Genomic DNA, 18,901 nt, shown 5'->3' with positions numbered 1-18,901 from the left:
TATTTCGTACATGAACATAGTAAGGTCATCCATTGTTTTGTCTCCTTTCCACTTATACAAAATCGGCTATAGTGCTGTCTCACCATGCAAACATATTGTTCATTATTGTGGGTACTCGAAATATCTCCTTGACATTTATGCGGCCCTGGTACTTTTCAGTAATTCTTGTTTAGCCAATAGCCTTTTTCATGAGAAAAGGAAAGAAGAGGTGGTTATCGTGGGTAGACATAGACCACCTCCTTAATATTTATGGGTTCCTGGTACTTTTCAAGCATTCATGGATTTTATGGTTGAAGGAAAAAGAGCACAACCGCAACACCGTGCCGCAACAAACAGTCCACCAGTTTTGTGGGTACCCCACATTTCCTTGGTATTCATGTATTCTTGGTACTTTAAACGTATTCATAGGTTAAATGAAAAACCTTACCGTTTAACAATCAACCAATCGGTTGTGCTCTTTTTCTTCGTAAGTCATGAATTCTTGGAAAGTACCAGGAACCCATAGATACTAAAGAGGTGGTTTAGGTCTACCCACTTATCTTGTTTCCTTTTTTTTCTATAATGAGTGTAGAGTCTGTGGTAGAGTGAGGAAAATAGGCTAATGGCTAAACAAGAATTTGTGAAAAGTACTAGGGCCGCATACATGTCAAGGAGATATTTCGAGTACCCACAATAATGGACAATATGTTTGCATGGTGAGACAGCTACAGCCGATTTTCTTTAAGTGGAAAGGAGACAAAACTAAGTTCGTCATATCATTATATTATCTGTGGTCATATTATTTGCATGACGAAAGAGAGACGGATAATATTTATGTGGTGAAAGAAAAGGATGGCCTATTTTGTTGATGTAGGAAATAATTTCGAGTACCCACAATAATGGGCAATATGTATGCTTGGTGAGATAGCTCTATAACGGATTTCCTATTAGTGGGAAAAAGATAAAACTCTGCTAGTAATTTTTTTGGAAAGCGAGACGGATAGTTTTTACCAATAGTGAGAAAGAGACGAAAGATATCGGGTAAGGAAAAAACTCTTGCATTTATGTGCTCCTGGTACTCGAGATAATATCGAGTACCGACTGGTGCGATATTTAACTCTTGTTAGCAACACCATGAGATGACGTAGTCCGTTTGCCTTTCGATTACTCATTATTACCATTATTACTGTTAATGAATGAATGAATATGTTAATTAATTAATGAAAATGATAATAAGGTTGAATAAAACAATAAAATATTTATTTATTTTTTATTTCTTAAAAATAATTTCACATAAATCTTATAAACTAACGATTGTAAAATAATTAAGGCACATTTTGAAATAAGTTTCCTTTTTCGTTACTCGACTTAAATAATAATTAGGTAACAATATTGTTATTGGAAAAAGGAAAAAAAGATACTGAAAGTCGAGGAAAGTAACGATATACAAAAGTAAAACTTACAAAAAGTGTATAAAAAGATAGATTATACATTTGGCAGTGACCGATTTCAATAGGTAAAATATTATTTTGACTTAGAATATACAATTTTACTACAGAAACGTAACTAAACTAAGTATTAAGATTGTCCAGTGCAACAAATACAAGTAAAATAAAATAAGTAATGTACAAAATCATTTTTATCTTGCACCTTATTATAAATATGTTTTATATCAGTCAAAACCCACTTTATCACACAGTATAAAACGTATATTAATAAATAGTGGTTTAAAAAATTCAGAAAACTAGCGTGCATTTTATAAGTACTTTTTTATATTGTTGAAAGCAAAGACTTTATTTATTTCAATTAAAGTGTTTTTGTTCAATAAATAAAATTAGTAAATAGAAATTATTTTGACCCAGATTATTTGGGATTTTCACACCAAACTAATACGGAACTCTCCCAAAGCTTAAATATGCGAATTAGATTTCCTACGTCTTCAACGTCGTTAACAGGATACAGTCCATTTGTTCACTCCATAAGTATATAAAGATTTATGGGATTGTGGTAACGCATGTTACTACGCATCATTCATGAAAAATCTCTATAAATGGGCCAACCATTAAAAGAGGCTCTTGTTGGAGCCATTTTATTTGGCCATCAGCTGATACTGACTGATCTGTAAACTGTAATGAATGTTATAATGTCTACTGAACTAGTAGATGAGATTTACCTAGTTTGGTCTTAAACGGTAGGGCCAAATTCATAATTTTTATTAACATTCCACTAGTTCAGTATGTATCATGGGCTAATGGCTAAACATTGTGAACCATATTAATGATTCATTTAGGCTGGCACGGATGAGTAGGGTGAAATTTGGAATAATACGGTCACTTTATGTGAATAAAATTAATGTTCACTATTGTATTTACGCTCATCAGTTGTCGCCATTGCAATGCATTGGCGAGCAACAGGACCTCATTCGCCAGTAGCCCCATAAATTACACTTTCTATACTTGGAAACTATCCGTGCCAGCTACATAAATATAAATAAATCCAATAAGAGCCACTTAAATGACATTTCTATGTGGACAAGTCTATGTGGATTCTGTAGAGATGAAGTTACTGAGCTTGAATACGCCATCGGGTCTAAAGCAAGTTGTCCACGTGACAAGTCGCTTGACACTCGATGTGCGAACGATTTCAATGTATTAAATCACTAAAACCGAGATTAAGAACTGTGAATGACCATGCTTTCCGTTCAACTACCCTCCTCAGAAGCCAACGATTGTTTGACCTTTGGCTGGTTATTGTATCTAATCTGCTGTCTATGGATTCAATATGTCATTTAGGTGGCTCAAATCAAAAAGACACCTTCAAATTAGAGGCGTGAGGAATAGCTACAGTGGCGCCACTATGGCGCGCTTACCGCACCACTAGTAGTTTTTAAACAATTTCTATAATTTTTGCAGCTTCACTTCCATTACAATCACGCAAATTTCAAGGCGCCTTTAAAGAGGATCACTTAAACGTCCTTCTCGTCGCAGCCAAGCCCCGCCGACCAGTTACAAATGCCCCCCACGGGGTCGAAGCTGAGCCCCTTGGGACAGATGTACGCCCAGCCGATAAGGTTGCCCGTCTCCTGCCGGGAACACGAGATGAACTTCTTGCAGGACGTTGGATGCGGGAAGTTGCCGATGTCTAGGCACTCGATTGTACCTGTAAGAAATATTGATAAGACACTAATTTTATTTGCAAAATGACGTCTTGCTGACCGCGACTTTATATTTTACCCCTTACCAAAAAAGTTAGAATACACGATTTCCATTTGCGGAAAAATAATGTGGTGAACAATACATGAGTTGTGTACATCGCACATGATTCAACTTCGTAGAAATATTTATTTGGAATACTGGGCTTCAGAAGACCTTGTCGCTCCAAAGATTTTGGTTGCTCTAAAATTCTTTGACACTGCCATTTTTTTTTATCCAAAACGATGAAGCTCTTGGCCTGTATCTCACCGTATCTGATTCTAATATAGATTCAACGATAAATTAATAAAATTAGCCAATAGGTAAGTAGTAGGAGTTTAACATCTAGCGTCTAGGAATCTACTGAATCTACAAAAATGACGAGTAAAATTTTATTTTAAAAGACTCTTCTCACCTTTTCCATGCAGAACCACTTTAGCTCCTTCGATATATTTCTCCGCCACCTTCTCTTCCCCGTCATCATAGTAGTCATAATTCTCAATCGGCCTGTAGGTCCTCTTAGGCTCTACTGGCTTGATTTTCTCAAAAGGCTTCGCCCTGACCTGCCCCCTTCGGACCGCAGGCTTGGGGGTCGTCACCGGGGCTTCATAAGTTGGCGTGGTGGGCCTGATGGTGGTGGAGATTTTTCTTTGAAGCTTCTTGCGGAGGACTTTGCGCGTGGATGTTTGTGGGGTCGTGACAGGTGATAGGTATTGGTATTCGTCTGGAATTATTAGAATTTGTTAGTTTTAGTAGTTAGCGAAGCCGCGGGAAAAACAAGTCAAGATTAAGTTGGGATTACGCCTAGAAATCTATGGTGCTACGATTCTACTTATAGCAATATTAATAAACTACCTATGTTAGTTGATTAATATTATACAAAACAATATTCTTGACATAGACCTAACCAAGCTTAGCAAAACAAAAGTAGGTAACCTTTGGTTATCTTAAAAGAAAATCTAGATTGTATCTGGTCTGTTATACCTAGATAACGAGTTAATACATAATTATATACTTAACTATCGTCAATGAGGATCAGTACTGTTGTAGAAAATTTAATAAAACTAGTATCTACGTTAATCTTTAAGACATAAGAAAGATATATCTTTTTGAATTATCCAAATCGGACCATTACTTACGAAGATATTAAGTAATAAACATAGGCCGTTTCTGCCGCTAAAAGTCAACGTACGCAAGGCCGCGTGACGTCACTATATCCGAATCGAGCGCAGCCGGCGTACTATTGGGATGGAAAATATTTTTTTCCGGCTAAACTATCAGTTTTAGAAAAAAACTTTTAATAACATTTATTCATCAAAATAAAGTAGCCTATCGACCAGTAATTTTTTAAAATAAAAATTGTAAAAAATAAGTATCGCTATGTCCAAAAACCACATTTTCATAGGATTCGATGCAATGCGGAGACGCGGTTGGGGTGAGTGTAACTTAATGATTGTTTGTATTGAACATAATTATACATAATATGATGCTAATACCCAGTTTCTGGCCTGGGGGGGGGGGATAAGTCATACCCAGCTTATAGCCTGGGGGGAGGGGCAAGCCTTACCCAGCTTCTGGCCTTGGTGGGAGGGGGGGAGAGGCAAGTCATACCCAGTTTCTGGCCTGGGGGGGGGGTAAGTCATACCCAGCTTCTGGCCGAGCGGGAGTCATACCTAGCTTATGCTTATGGACTGGGGGAAGGGGCTAGCCTTACCCAGCTTCTGGCCTGGGGGGGGGGGGGGGTCAAGTCATAACCAGTTTCTATGGGCTGTCAAGTCATACCCAGTTTCTGGCCTGGGGGGGGAGGGTATGTAATACCCAGCTTCTGGCCGTGGGGGAGTCATACCCGGCTTATGCTTAAGGGCTGGGGGGAGGGACTAGCCTTACCCAGCTTCTGGCCTGGGGGGAGGGGGGGGGGGTCAAGTCATACCCAGTTTCTGGCATTTCTGGCATGGGGGGGGTGTCATACCCAGCTTCTGGCCGAAGGGGAGTCATATCCAGCTTATGCTTATGGCCTGGGGGGAGGGGCAAACCTTGCCCAGCTTCTGGCCTGGGGGGAGGGGGAGGGGGAGGGGTCAAGACATACCCAGTTTCGGGCCGGGGGGGGGGGGGGGGGGTAAAATCATACCCAACTTCTGGCCGAGGGGGAAGTCATGCCCAGCTTATGACCTGGGGAGAGGAGGGGGGCGGGGGAGTCATTTATTTATTTATTTATTTATTTATTTAATGAAAGAAACATACAGCTTTTATATTACATATAGGTACAGGAAAAAGTTTAGTTTATTCATAAGCCAAAAAAGTTTCCAACGTTAATTTGTCAATAGCGAAGACATATTATAAAAAGTTTCGTAGTAATTTAACTAGGTAATTTCGTTCATCAGAAACAAGATAATCCCACTTAAACGTGGTCAACCTTCTTAACATGTGAAGTAAAAACACGCAGAGAACAATTGAATATATCAATGTGACTGTATCGAACATTATGTGTGTTGCAAGCACGAACAAGAAATCTATTCTTTGAATAATTAGTTCTACAAATAGGAACAGAGAAAACTGCATTGGAGCGGGCACTGAGCCTGGGGCACCTGAATGACACTCGGCTGAGAAGGAAGGATGAATCTATGTAGTCATTTAAAATTTTAAACAAAAATACTTGATCCCTATGTTCACGTCTTAATTCTAATGACTGAAGCTTAAAATGTTGACACAGTATTATGAAAATACAGTAGCACAACATTTTAGGCAATAAAAAGTCTGAATTTGGAAATAACAATTTTAATCTCGAAAAATAACATTCGGCACAAATTTCAAGAAAATTTCAAACGTAAACAAAATGAAGAACAAAATTTTTAGATAAAGTAGAACAAAAAATTTAGAATTAAAATAAGAAAGCAAATTGGCACAAAATATGAATATTAAAATAGTAACTATAACATAGAATTTGGTAAAATGTTTCAAAAGTTAACAACAATCATAGTAAAATAACACAAGCAAAAACTCAAAAACAACTAACTTTAAAACCCTAAAACCCATAGCATATAAATGAACAAAATTAATACGAAAGGCTCTGATATGCAATCGTCAGAGGTATAAGAAAAAAAAAAAAAAAAAAAAAAAAAAAAAAAAAAAAAAAAATGACTGAAGCTGCGCTGAATGATCCCTAAACAAGTATTTAAGTCTTTTTAAGAATTTGTTTTGTATCCTTTCCATCTGATCAATATAAGTGGCATAAATTGGGTTCCATACTGTTGATGCATATTCGAGATGACTTCTTACTAAGGAGTTATACAACATTATATAGGTGTTTATATTTTTAAAATCTTTACATTGACGAAAGACAAAACCCAACATTTTATAAGATTTCGCAGTAACTCTATCAATATGAGACGCCAAGTTAAGTTCATTATCTAGATATACTCCCAGGTCTCTCACCTCGGCCACTCTTTTAATCAGAATGTTATTAAATGTATAATTATAATTAATCGGACGTTTTTTGCGTGAAAAGGTAATAGTATGACATTTATCAATATTTAATTTTAGGTTATTAGCTGAGCAATAATCATAAAAATTATTCAAATCGTTTTGAAATAGCAATGATTCTTCAACAGATTTAATGAATGTAAAAATTTTAGTATCGTCGGCGTATAATAATGCTTTGGAATGAAGAAAACAATTCATGACGTCATTAATAAATATATTAAAGAGAAGAGGGCCGAGATGAGAGCCCTGAGGCACGCCAGATGTGATAGGAACAAAGCTAGAAGTATAGCCCTTTATCGCAACTGCCTGGGATCTTTCGCGCAAGTATGAGGTCAACCATCTCAGGAGATCGCCGTGTATACCTACCCTTCCGATTTTGCTAATCAATAAGTTATGGGAAATTTTGTCAAACGCTTTTGAAAAATCCGTATACACAGCATCCACCTGGAAGCCATCCTCCATAGCTTGCAATGTTAAATCCAAAAATTCACATAGATTAGATTCTGTGGAACGACGAGGTATAAAACCATGTTGATTTGGGATAATTAACGGTTTAATTGCGGGGAAAAGAGAATCGTAAATTATTTTTTCAAAGAGTTTTGGTATTACAGACAATTTGGAGATGCCACGGTAGTTAGCGATATTATGTTTGTCACCATTCTTATGTATGGGCACAATAATAGATTGCTTCCAGATCGAGGGCATCACACCCTGTTTTAGAGACATATTAAATAGCAAAGATAAAGGAACTGCCATAAGCTTATTACATTGCCTGAGAAATATTGGGTGTATACCATCAGGGCCAGCTCCCTTGGTGACGTCAAGATTCTTTAAATATTTTTCGACAGTGTCGCTATCAATGTCCACAGAATTAATAATACAGGCGTTGTATGTTACATCACAATCCGAGGTATTGCTACAGGGGGGCTCAAAAACAGACTGAAAGAATGTGTTAAAAATGTCAGCAATCGTTCGACCCTCAGATGCATGCATATCCCCTAGATATAAACTGTCAGGTATACTACTGTTATCTCGCTTTGATTTTATGAAAGACCAGAAGTACTTGGTATTGATCTGGATATTTCCCTCAGCGCGAGCAATATATTGATCATAACACAAAATTTCATACTTTTTAACATCACGACGTGCATTAGAGTAGTTCTCATAATCGCACTGTCTACCATAAATTTTCCATTTTTTATGAAGTTTAAGTTTTTTATTTAGAAGTTTAATTAGACGTTTATCAAACCAAACAGGGTACCTATTGTTGTCTTTAACAATCTTTTGAGGAACAAACTTATTTATTAGATCATTGACAACCTTATAAAAGCTATTCACAGCAGTTAAAATGTCGTTTGGGTCTAGATGATTCTCCCAATCAATATTTGACAGTTCATAATTAATTTTAATATAGTCCGCCGCGTGAAATTGTCGCACTACCCGAGGGGCAGGACACAGACTTGATGTATAATTAATAATTATGTCGATACACAAAGGAGGATGATGACCGTCCTCAGGCAGTGACAACGGCGTGGCTCGTTGTACTGTACAGTTCAAGTCGGATATTACTAAATCTAATTTCCTACTGTTCATATTATCAACGTGATTATATTGAGATAAGTCGTTAAAGTTTAAAAACGCATATATTTGAGAAGTTAGTACATTATCTTGTGGATTTTCAAGACACAGTTTACTATCAGAAGTATGTGGAGTTGAGTTCCATCTAGCAATTGTTATATTAAAGTCACCTACAAGCAAAAACTTATCATGAGGGTAGTCAATTTTTAGATCAGAAATATAATCATAAAGCGATTGTTCCGCTATCAATTGGTTATCATTTTGTGGAAAGTAGCAACAGAACAATCTTAGCAAAGATGTTGTAGGACCCTGATTCAACAAGATATTAACACATGTTACGTCTGCGTCATGCATAAAAGGTAACTTACGTAATCCCTGCATACTCACGCTGATCCCACGACGAACTGCAACCAAGGTACCACCACCCTTTTTAACGGATAAGTTATCATAGTCACGATCAGTGCGGTACACGCAATATCGAGAATCGAACAACTCGGCGTCACAAATTCCCGGTAAGAGCCAGGTTTCAGTTATACATATAATATCATAAACGGAGTTTAGAATATTTCTGTAAAACATTTTTACCTTCGTTCTCAGACCCCTGACATTCTGATAATAAATGTTAAGAGTGAATGCAAATATTTGATTACCCAGCCATACCCAGCTTCTAGGCTAAGATTAAATAGATTTCCAGGAGGGAGCAGCTGTCCTTTCCTGCAGCAGCTGGCCCACCCATGGGAACGGCGAATAGATAGGTAGGTACGTAGGTTTAACTCAGAAAAACTAAATAACAGGTAGGTATTGCGTGTACATCGAAATGATCTTCATAGCAATGTCTTGTAGCCTAGGCAGAGTGTATCTGCCTTAGCCTTATTGTTAGAAGTAAATAAATTAATACTTATACATTTTTATATTTTACTTGGAAGAAGATTATGACTCTAACAACACATATGAACATTTTATTTGAATAAATCGCCAAATATACCACCGCGGAGACCCCAATCGCGTCTCTGCGTTCCATTGAATCGTATGAGCGTATGAATTTTATGCGTTGTTTTTCACAATTTCTATTTTAAAAAATTACCTATCGATAGCTTATTTTATTCTGATGAATAAATGTCATTACAAGTTTTTCTCTAAAACTGATAGTTTGGCTAGAAAAAAATATTTTCTATCCACGCAGTAACTGTACGCCGGCAGCGTTCGGATCGGATATAGTGACGTCATCGTCCCCGCGCCGGGCGGTCAGTGAACTTTTTTTAGTAATTTGGCCATAACTTCGTCAATTTTTGTCGTAGAACAAAAATTTTTGGACTGTGTATTAAGGATTTCTTAGCCCTATAAATCTGCATTCACAGCTAAAAATCGAAATGATCCTCATTATACGGTATTTTAATATTCATAGCGTAATTTACTCCAATTATCATAACTAGTGCGCAAATAAACGAATTAAGGCGCGTGAGAAAAGATTAAACTCGACTTGTTCTCATTATTGTCATAACTGTAATAATACCTAAATTAATCACGTTTATTACTTACCATCATAGGTCTTGGTAACAGGGGACTCCAGTAAGTATTCCCTTGTGAAATAAGCTGGCTCCGGGCTCACTCCAGTGTATTCTCCCGTCGAGAACGCGTAGTCTTCTACAGGAACAGGGATCAGCTTCTCACTGGACGATACATATCTAGGAGTTGAAGACCCTCGAGTGGTTGATGCAAATCTGGGTGACGATGAGACTATAGGAGGTGGTAGACTTGATAGTCCAGGATTAGTTGGAGGCACACGTCTTAAGGAGTTCGTTGGAGATACACCTGTCAGGCCAGGGTTGATGATTGTCGGCGTAGGGACAGCAGAAGGGCTTACATCTTTGACGGGGAAAGTACTGGACCTGAAGGTGGATTTTGGAATGTAAGTGGTAGTAGGCGGAACTCTTGGGACGTCTAAGTTTTCTGAGAGACCAGTGAAGACCTGCCCAGTAGCTATGTAGTCTTGAGTAGACGCTGGCGTTTGGTAAATTGGGGTGCTGGTATACTCGTCGAAGTAGACCGTCTTTCTGCTGTCAGTATACGGCTCCGTTTCTGTCTTTCTGCCTCCAGTGTATGGTTCCGTTTCCGTCTTTCTGCTGTCAGTGTACGGCTCAGTTTCCGAGCTGGTGTAGTATTGTTGCGTTGAGGTGATGGGCGATTTCTTCGTGGGGTTGGTGTCCTCTTCGAAGACTGGGATGCTTGGTATAGGCGCCGCGAGGAGCTGGTGCGCTGCGATGGCTACTGCTGTTTCTGCGTTGAATGCTGAGGAGCAAATATTTCCATTAGTTAAGAAGACCATAGGTATTTGAGTTATAGATCTAGTAATATGACTTCCGAAGATAAAAGATGTTTGTAAATGTTCCTTATTCAAAATACCTCGTAAAAATATTTAACTTTCCAGAATAAAAACAACGTGGTCATATCAGATTGATATATTGATTCTATTAGATTAGTTATTGCGTTAACATTCTAGATTAAAATTAGAGAGCCTTTAGGCTCTTTAATTTCAACTCTTTAGAATTGAGTTGAAATTCTATTCACAAGTTAGATTTATTTATAACACCTTTTTTGACGCAAAGAAAAGGAAAGGTCCATCAAGAACTTTACGTTGAAAAACTTGTCAATGCTTACCATCAATAGTAGTTCCCTTTCCTTCCGTAGTCTCTCCACTCTCCTGGCTCTTAGCAAGCAGCCTCAACTTCTCATCCAGCTGGTTCTGTTTGAAGCTGGCGCTGTACTTCTTGCTCTGGCGTTTGGTCTCGTCCTCATTGGTGGCTGAGGGGTTCTGGTCGCTGGCGGTGTCTTTAAGGTTGACTAGAGGACGCCGCTGGACTTTGAAGGTCTTCTTTTGGGTGGCCGGGCGAGGCTCGAGGGTTGGGTCTTCAATGATATCTATTAAAAAGCATAGTGTAATTACTTATACGGTATTAATACCTACACAAAGAAAAAACATAAGATCGCGTATTACTTGTGTTTGGCTGTGCTTGATCGATTATTTTCCGTCTGCCTTTTCTCATTCTACAATATCATTAGCTTGCAATGAGTGCAAAAGTTTTAAGTCAATTTAATTATTAAATATTCCGCTTAAATGCAGTCCGACCTTAAGATGTTGAAAAATAACAAACTTCTGCATAACTTTTTTAAATGGTCGCATAGACGAGGCCTCACTTCATTTCTTTCAAGAATCGGACACTTCTTTTCAGTAATTGTAGTTCTATAAAAATATCCACCTACACCACCACCTACAAGGTGGACCGACGACATCGTAAAGGTAGCAGGGAAGCGCTGGACGCAAGCCGCTACCAATCGATCAACATGGAAAGCAAAGCCTATGTTCAGCAGTGGACATCCTATGGCTGAAATGATGATGATGATGATGATGAAAAATATCAAGTTTTTTAGTGTCCTCAGTGTCCTTATACAAGACAAGACAAGATCAAGACACCTCATCTGAATGACTTATTGTGTTAACACAGATTGCAAAGTTGCAGAACTCATAATAAAAAAGTGTCCTTAGTTTTATGCAGGAACTCCATGTTAACCCGCTAGCGGATTTGGTCACTGCACCATTCGTTGGCGGCTGTGTGTACTAACCTGTATCCTCAATCTCCTGCAGCGACTCCTCGCTGCCCAGTCCCGCTGTGGAGTCGGTGCTGGTGGTGGCTTCCGTAGTGGTGGTGGTGGTGGTACTAGAGGCTGGTCTTCGGCGACTGGCCACGCGGAAGGGACGGCGCGTCAGCCCGGCTGAGGTGGAAGATGAAGAAGGCAGTGGTGTCGTGGTTGATGCTGTAACAAAAGAGTTGATGATGTTGAATAATTGTATAGTTAAATTATTTTAAAATACGGGTTTTTCAGGGTTCGTGTTTTTCAAATGTGTGCGAGTTTATTTGATAAGATAGGGGTTTATCGTGTTTTGGATGCCAATTAGCTTTGCTTATTTAAGAGTTCGTATACAGATTTACATTAGGAAAAGGTCAAGAAATGTAGAAAATAAACCCATATTATACGCCTATAAAATATGGTGGTTCACAAACTTACAAATAAGCATCCTTAAAACCTACCTAATTAGCAAAGTTTACAATGTATATTAACAAAAATAAATATGTGTTTATTACGCCCTTAAGAATATTGTAATGTAAAGAAAAATTAAATCAATAGAGCTATGATTATTAGAACTGCTTGTATTCACTTTGTATCTAGGTATTATCTCTATGTACAGTTTAGTTTTGATATACAAAACAAACGCGTTTAACATACGTAACACAATTTCATTGTATTCGTTTCATTAAAGCTTAATTAGAGGAAGTATTTACACAATACACAGCAAATATGCAAACAAGTCTTGGAATCAAACCTTGGCATTGAGGTGGCCTTATTATTCGGTATTAACCCACATACTGCTGCCAAACAGACAGACAATGCGTTTGTTATAGTTACGAAATAAAACCTATTTTGATACGATGGTGGCAATTTTAACGGCCATTTTGCAATTCTACATAATGACAGTCGAAAAGTTTTAATAATGTGAAAATACCAGTGGCTTTATTTAAATCATAACGATATATGAACTCATAACATTTTTTTGTTGGCAGAAACTGTACTACCTACTTGAGCACCGCGTCTCTCATTCTTTATTGTATTAATAACGATTTAGATAATATTTTATGTAAAAAAACGTAGATGTTAAAAAGGTATGTTTTAAGTTGGTAAGATATTATAGAATTTTTTAATGTTATTATTAACAAGATAATAAGTAGGAAACATAAAAAATACTTCAAGGATTTTTAAAATAGTAATGATAATGAGTCCGTAGCTCGTAGCAGTCGTAGCTACGAGCTGTCCTGTCTACATCGATTGTAGCTCACAGAAGTACAATAAAATAAAGATAGTAAGTGATTAAACGTGATTTTACACTTGAAAAACCGATGACCTCAGATGATTATGAACCCACAACTCTTCTGGCCACTGAGCTACGGAAAATCAAAGCAGTTAAAATTATAATTTGTTTGTAGAGATAAAGGTAGCAGGAAGGCAGAAAGCAAGAAGCCCGCTACCAATCGGGCGATATGGAAATAATTGGGGGAGGCCTATGTTCAACAGTGGACGTCCTGTGGCTGAAATGATGATGATGATGATGTAGATATGACTACGAGCATACTACAGCATGGATTAAAGTCCCATCATTGTCAGCAGTCCCCTTTTTAAGTGTTTGGGACTACCTCAATGGATTGATGATAAACCTTCGTAAAAACAGCCATGATGGATGGCTCATCTCGTCAGCATCAATACCACGCATCCACACATTGTTTGTCAAACCACAGACCGTGGAACGGAAGCATAGACAATGATTCATTAAAAACAGTAAAACAGTATCAACAATACGGTTATATCATTACAGTGGTTTACAGTTGGTTTATGGCACTTAGTGTGTAATTTATGTGATTAGTGGACGGTAGAGTTAGAGAGATCGGTTGATAATAATTCGTGACTTTCCCACAAATAATAACTACTTATGTTACAATTTTTCAGTTTACGCCCAGAAGTGTGATTATTTATTTGCTTTTTGCTCTTTGATGCAAAATGGTCCACAGTTCCAGCTACTCATTTCCGGTTATGACGTCTCGTTTTATCGTAATGAATTACCATTTGACAAGAAAGAAAGGAAAAACGGAAATGTGTAACTGGAACTTGCTGTCAATATAATATTTAAAAAGAAGAAATATTTTTAAATTAATACCGGTTTCTAGTGATACAGTACCTACGTAATACGATTACGTTAAAACGATCACAACACTATAACTTTATGCACGAAAGTGGAAGCATTGACCCAAAGCACGGAAGAGTCAAACATAACCTCGATACATTTAATTTATATCACGTCAAATCTCATACTTCCACAATCACTTCACCGAAACTAGACATGAAAGTGGAAGCATTGACCTAAAGCACGGAAGAGTCAAACTTAACCTCGATACTTACATTTAATTTATATCAAACCAAATCTCATACTTCCAAAATCACTGCACCGAAACTAGATTCATCACGACATGCATGCACTAAAAACTCATCTATCGTTATTATACTCGTAACGCTGAAGAATTTGTTTGTTTGATTGAACGCTCTCTAATCTCAGAAACTACTGCATCGACTTGGAAAAATATTTTTGTGTTAGACAAGTAGTTCATTTATCGAGGAAACCTATATGGTTGTTACCGGAGCATCAATTATTTTTTGTATTCCTCATGGTAAACTAAATATGCTTGTTACAGTGGGTTCAGTACACTAGCCCAGAGGTGGCAGGGATCGAACCCGCGTTCCTCGGATCACTATTCGGTCGCCTTCACCGTTTAACTATTGTCGCTAAATGTTGCAAAAACGTTTTTTAACTATGTATTTTCACGCATACGGAGTCGCGGGCACAGCTAGTACACAAACAAGTTGTTACATGGATATCGTGAGAAGTCGATTCGCACAAGCTTGATCTACATTATCCGTAGCCCAATTCTCGGCTATCAAATCAACACTCAGACCGATTATTCCCAATGATCCGTGATGCAAGCGCAACAGGTCGGCTGCGCAAGAGTGGATATACAGCAAACGTCAGTAGGTTCATTTTGAACATGAATAACTAATGTATGTGGTGTGTAGGTACTTTTGAGGTGAGGGATACTCGATTATTGATATTAATTGTCTCATTCTACCTCTAAATACCTAATAAAATATTAGTCCATTTTTTAACCAACTCCAAGAAAGGAGGAGAATCTCAATTCGTCCAATAAATCCTTTTTTATTGCAAGTAGGTTGAAACATTGTATATCCTAAAGCCTGTAGTTTACAGCTATTCCTTTACAGCCATCGCTAACAATTTTGGATGAAGAGAATTTTACAAAAATAGTAAACATTCTAAATAAACATGACGATATTACTCGTGCTATTAAGCATGCAATTTTCCACACAAAACTGATAACTTTGAGTAAGTTCGTAATATAATTTTCTATTTTGGTTAGTAGTGACTCTACCTACATCATGATAAGCTACCCGCTCGATAAAGCGTACCTACTGAATCTACCTCCACTATAGAACACCTCACAGAACACATTGAACAATTATAAATTGAACTCATTTCTTTCTTTGATACGTTTTGAAACTCTTTAGTGCTGGAAAAAGCGATCGAGCTCTGTCGATATGGACGTGGGAAAATATTAACTGGAGTTTATACTGATTGGAGTTTAGTAATTACGTGCCTGTAAAGAGAAAACTTACTGTTCATTTGAATTACTTTTCAAGAGAGTTTAATACATTCTTTTACTTAATTAATTCTTTACGTGACGTAGTGAATTTAATTACTTCTCTAGCTAGGATATAGTACGTAATACCTATCTAAGAATTAGGAAATAACTTGTAGTTTCTATAAGGTTAGAATTAATTTACTAGCCAAAGTTAAAGTAACGAAGCTCTGAAAATGGGATTATCTTCGTAATCACTTTTTCTCAATTTTCTCAGGACTTGGCGCATGCTTGATACAAACTACCTACCTTCAGGTGATGCTGTTTCGATGAGTTTTATAATGTTTATAGCCTAATATAATATGTCATCGACTAGGAATCCTATCGGGGTACCCACCCATCTGACTCAAAATAAAGAACTTAATTATATTTTTTGTATTTTAATTAATTTCGTAACTTTTATGATCAGCGTTTGTTTTTATAACAATAACAAAGTACCTGCTAGATAACTAAGTATTGCGACTAATCGCAGCGACTATCCGCACCGCGTGAGAACGCAACCCATTTGCCGATCGCAACGCAGCCCTATTGTGAGTCCCACGGTGTTGTTGTGCCATCATACTTTTCAGTTTTCTTGGGAAACGCCAGACCTAAAATGTTGCTTGCTCAATGGATTTAGAGATTAGAATTTGTGACGAATTGCTTTATAATAGCAATGGTCTGAATGAGATATGACATGGGAGTTTGTAACTCTAGAACATAATTAAAAACAAGAAGTCAATATTTAAAAATAAGCTGTGACGTTTAGTGTCTAAATAATTATGCTAGTATAAAAACTTAAAATGTACGTCGAAAGCTCTGCTTATGTGCTTTCCTAATGCTGATTTTCAGTGGAAGCTAACCTATCCTTGGTATTCCATAGCTGCAAGTAGGTAAGTACCTACTACTCATGTAAAAAAATATACGCTTGATTTTCGTTGCTGCCATTTTCCAATATTCCAAAGTACCTATTTGAAAACAAATATAATTTATTTATTTTACGATACATTAAGGCTGGGTTGCACCATCTTACTTTAACTGAGACAACCGTCAAATATCTGTCAAATTCTATACAAAAACACCGGTTATCGTCATAGTTACGGTCAAATTTGGGTGGTGCAACTCAGCCTTAGAAAGCTCAAGTATCGATCTTACTAGTTCAGTGTTACAAGCTACATGCCATAGAAACTTTTTACATATCTCGCCGAAGCAATAGAAAGGGCCGCACCTTGCGAAGGTATTTTGCTTGTCCAACTTGTTCGATCGATAGAAAATTATTACACAACTATGATTAACTTAGTTTGAACTTAATAGTAAACCTGGAGAGCAAAGCTTCGCTTGCAGACAAGCGATTTTAGATTTGTTGGATGGCAAGTCAATAATTAAGAAGTGTGAAGGACGAAATTATGTCTGGAAATAAATAACTTTGTTATTCCGTATTTTAATCGAAACTGACAAATTCAAATCCAGTTACACACTACAGTAAAAAACGAGTAGGTCTTCAAATTGCAAAAATTGTGTTCATCTTTTATAACTTCACTGTGAGGTAATGGAGCCGTAATCATCAATCTCTCCAAATTATAACTGAAAATCATCCACAAGCAAAGCTAATAATACAACCAATTTGTCTATGGATTAGGTGTTTTATAATCGACACTAATGATTGGTTACGAAACATGGAAAGCGACGCGGTAGATGGCGCGCGCTTTCTCTCATCTCCAGCAAGCACCAGTATGCTAATAGGTTATATTTGGAAAATATACATTTTGTCGATGAAGATTTACTATTTGACACTACGCAATAGTAGTAAGTTACCATAACATAGTGCAAGATAAGATTCACTTGCTTAAAGAAACATTATAGTATCTTTAACGTGTCTTGTCCATTTTATTCATATCATTTTATAAAGTTAAGACAAGTTCCGTAGTTTCTTGAGATTTAACTTCAATGTTTTTCTTGGAACCGTTCATTCAAACAGAGTACCTACAGGAAACCTAATTAAAAAGAAATATAGCAATTAAAATCTCTTACATAAAATCCTTACTTTCACGATACATTTTTAAAAGTTTTTGAATACAAATTCAAATATTAATTTTGAATGTAGTAATTTTTAGGGTATTTATAAACGTATAGTTTTATTTTAATACCAGAAGTACGGCGTTTGTTCGTTATTTCAGCCATAAAGCATCTACTACTGGACCAAGACCTCCCCCTAGAATTAGATGTTAGGGCACTTATACACATGCCCTAGTGGTGGTAGGGCATATTTGGGACAAGAGCGACAGAGAAGAAGTGGCGGAAGAAACTCGACTTTAAGGCCCAGTTTCCATTTCTGAATCGATCTAAAGTTGAGTGGAGAGATGATGAGGAAAAATTACGAAATCTGATTGGTCGGTTATTTAAAACACATCTCTCGTCTCCTCTGTTTTCCGCTATGGAGGAAAAACCGTCGAACCTTAGCTTTGAACTTCTATCTTCTTCTGATTAAATGTTGTGGGTCCAATGACAGTTTAACTTTCCCCCGGGACAAACTTGACATTCACTGGTTGGGTTTTTATTGGTGGTCAATCTGTAGATCCTGGCTACACAGGAGTTGCAGCGGTGGGAACGAGAGGTGGCAATAGTCCCGTATGGCGGAAAAACTCAACTTTAATGATGGCCCGATCTAGCGTACCTGTATGTAAGAGGTAGTAGCGTGAAATATTTGCTATGTCATCGGATCGTAACCTGCCTGATCCCCGGAGAAAGTTCTGGGTCAACACCCAGCGATAGCGTTGCATAACGTGAGAGTCATTGTTCGCTTGTTTTGAAGTGCAAAATATATTTTTGCTAGTTTTAATGCTGTAAACCAGGGCTCATCAATAGACAATTAACTCTCGGCAATTGTTAGGTAAATCAAGACATGTGATTACATATAGAAAAACAAAGAATGACAGGGTTTTTATTAAGAAACAGATTAGGCCAACGGCATCTTGAAAAGGACTTTGTGGATTTTTATATGATATACATTAATTTTAAATAAGGCACTGTCTAAAGTCAGGAGTTCATTTTCATAGAGATCATGAGCCTTTTAAAGCTACTGAATTACCTACTTAGCCTTTGCTGTCTGTACCGGATGAGAGTAAACAAGTAGCATTACCGTATATTATCGCCGATTACTTAATGTTTCTTGCGGTTTATGTTATAATAATACACGTAATAATATCATACTCGCAGTACGATCAAACAAGTTATATAGAGCTCAATCAGAGTGTGTTTTTTTTAAAGGTGGTTAAAATCATTAAGACACACATTAAGAGGGATACAAAAGGCGATCTTAATAGCCAATGACAGTCTGTCCCAGTCAATGTTCCAAACGAAAATAAGTAAGTCGTGTCCCGG

At 37.3% G+C, this 18,901-nt stretch overlaps 1 protein-coding gene across 1 annotated transcript in view; it reads right to left on the bottom strand.

Annotated features, from left to right (window-relative positions):
- Positions 1 to 1,235: 1,235 nt before the first annotated feature.
- Positions 1,236 to 18,901, bottom strand: part of LOC135075327 (mucin-5AC) — a 166,067-nt gene continuing 148,401 nt past the window's right edge. The window contains exons 21-25 of the mRNA XM_063969739.1: positions 11,850 to 12,041; positions 10,887 to 11,147; positions 9,768 to 10,517; positions 3,586 to 3,894; positions 1,236 to 3,138 (exon numbers count right to left, since the gene is read on the bottom strand). Of these exons, the coding sequence (XP_063825809.1) occupies positions 2,945 to 3,138; positions 3,586 to 3,894; positions 9,768 to 10,517; positions 10,887 to 11,147; positions 11,850 to 12,041 (1,706 nt within the window). The 3' untranslated portion in view covers positions 1,236 to 2,944. The remainder of the gene's footprint in view (positions 3,139 to 3,585; positions 3,895 to 9,767; positions 10,518 to 10,886; positions 11,148 to 11,849; positions 12,042 to 18,901) is intronic.

The sequence above is a fragment of the Ostrinia nubilalis genome, chromosome 10 (assembly GCF_963855985.1).
Source record: "Ostrinia nubilalis chromosome 10, ilOstNubi1.1, whole genome shotgun sequence".
Taxonomy (NCBI): Eukaryota; Metazoa; Arthropoda; class Insecta; order Lepidoptera; family Crambidae; genus Ostrinia; species Ostrinia nubilalis.
Note: the sequence above shows the minus strand (reverse complement) of the source record. Positions and strands in the feature narration are given on the sequence as shown.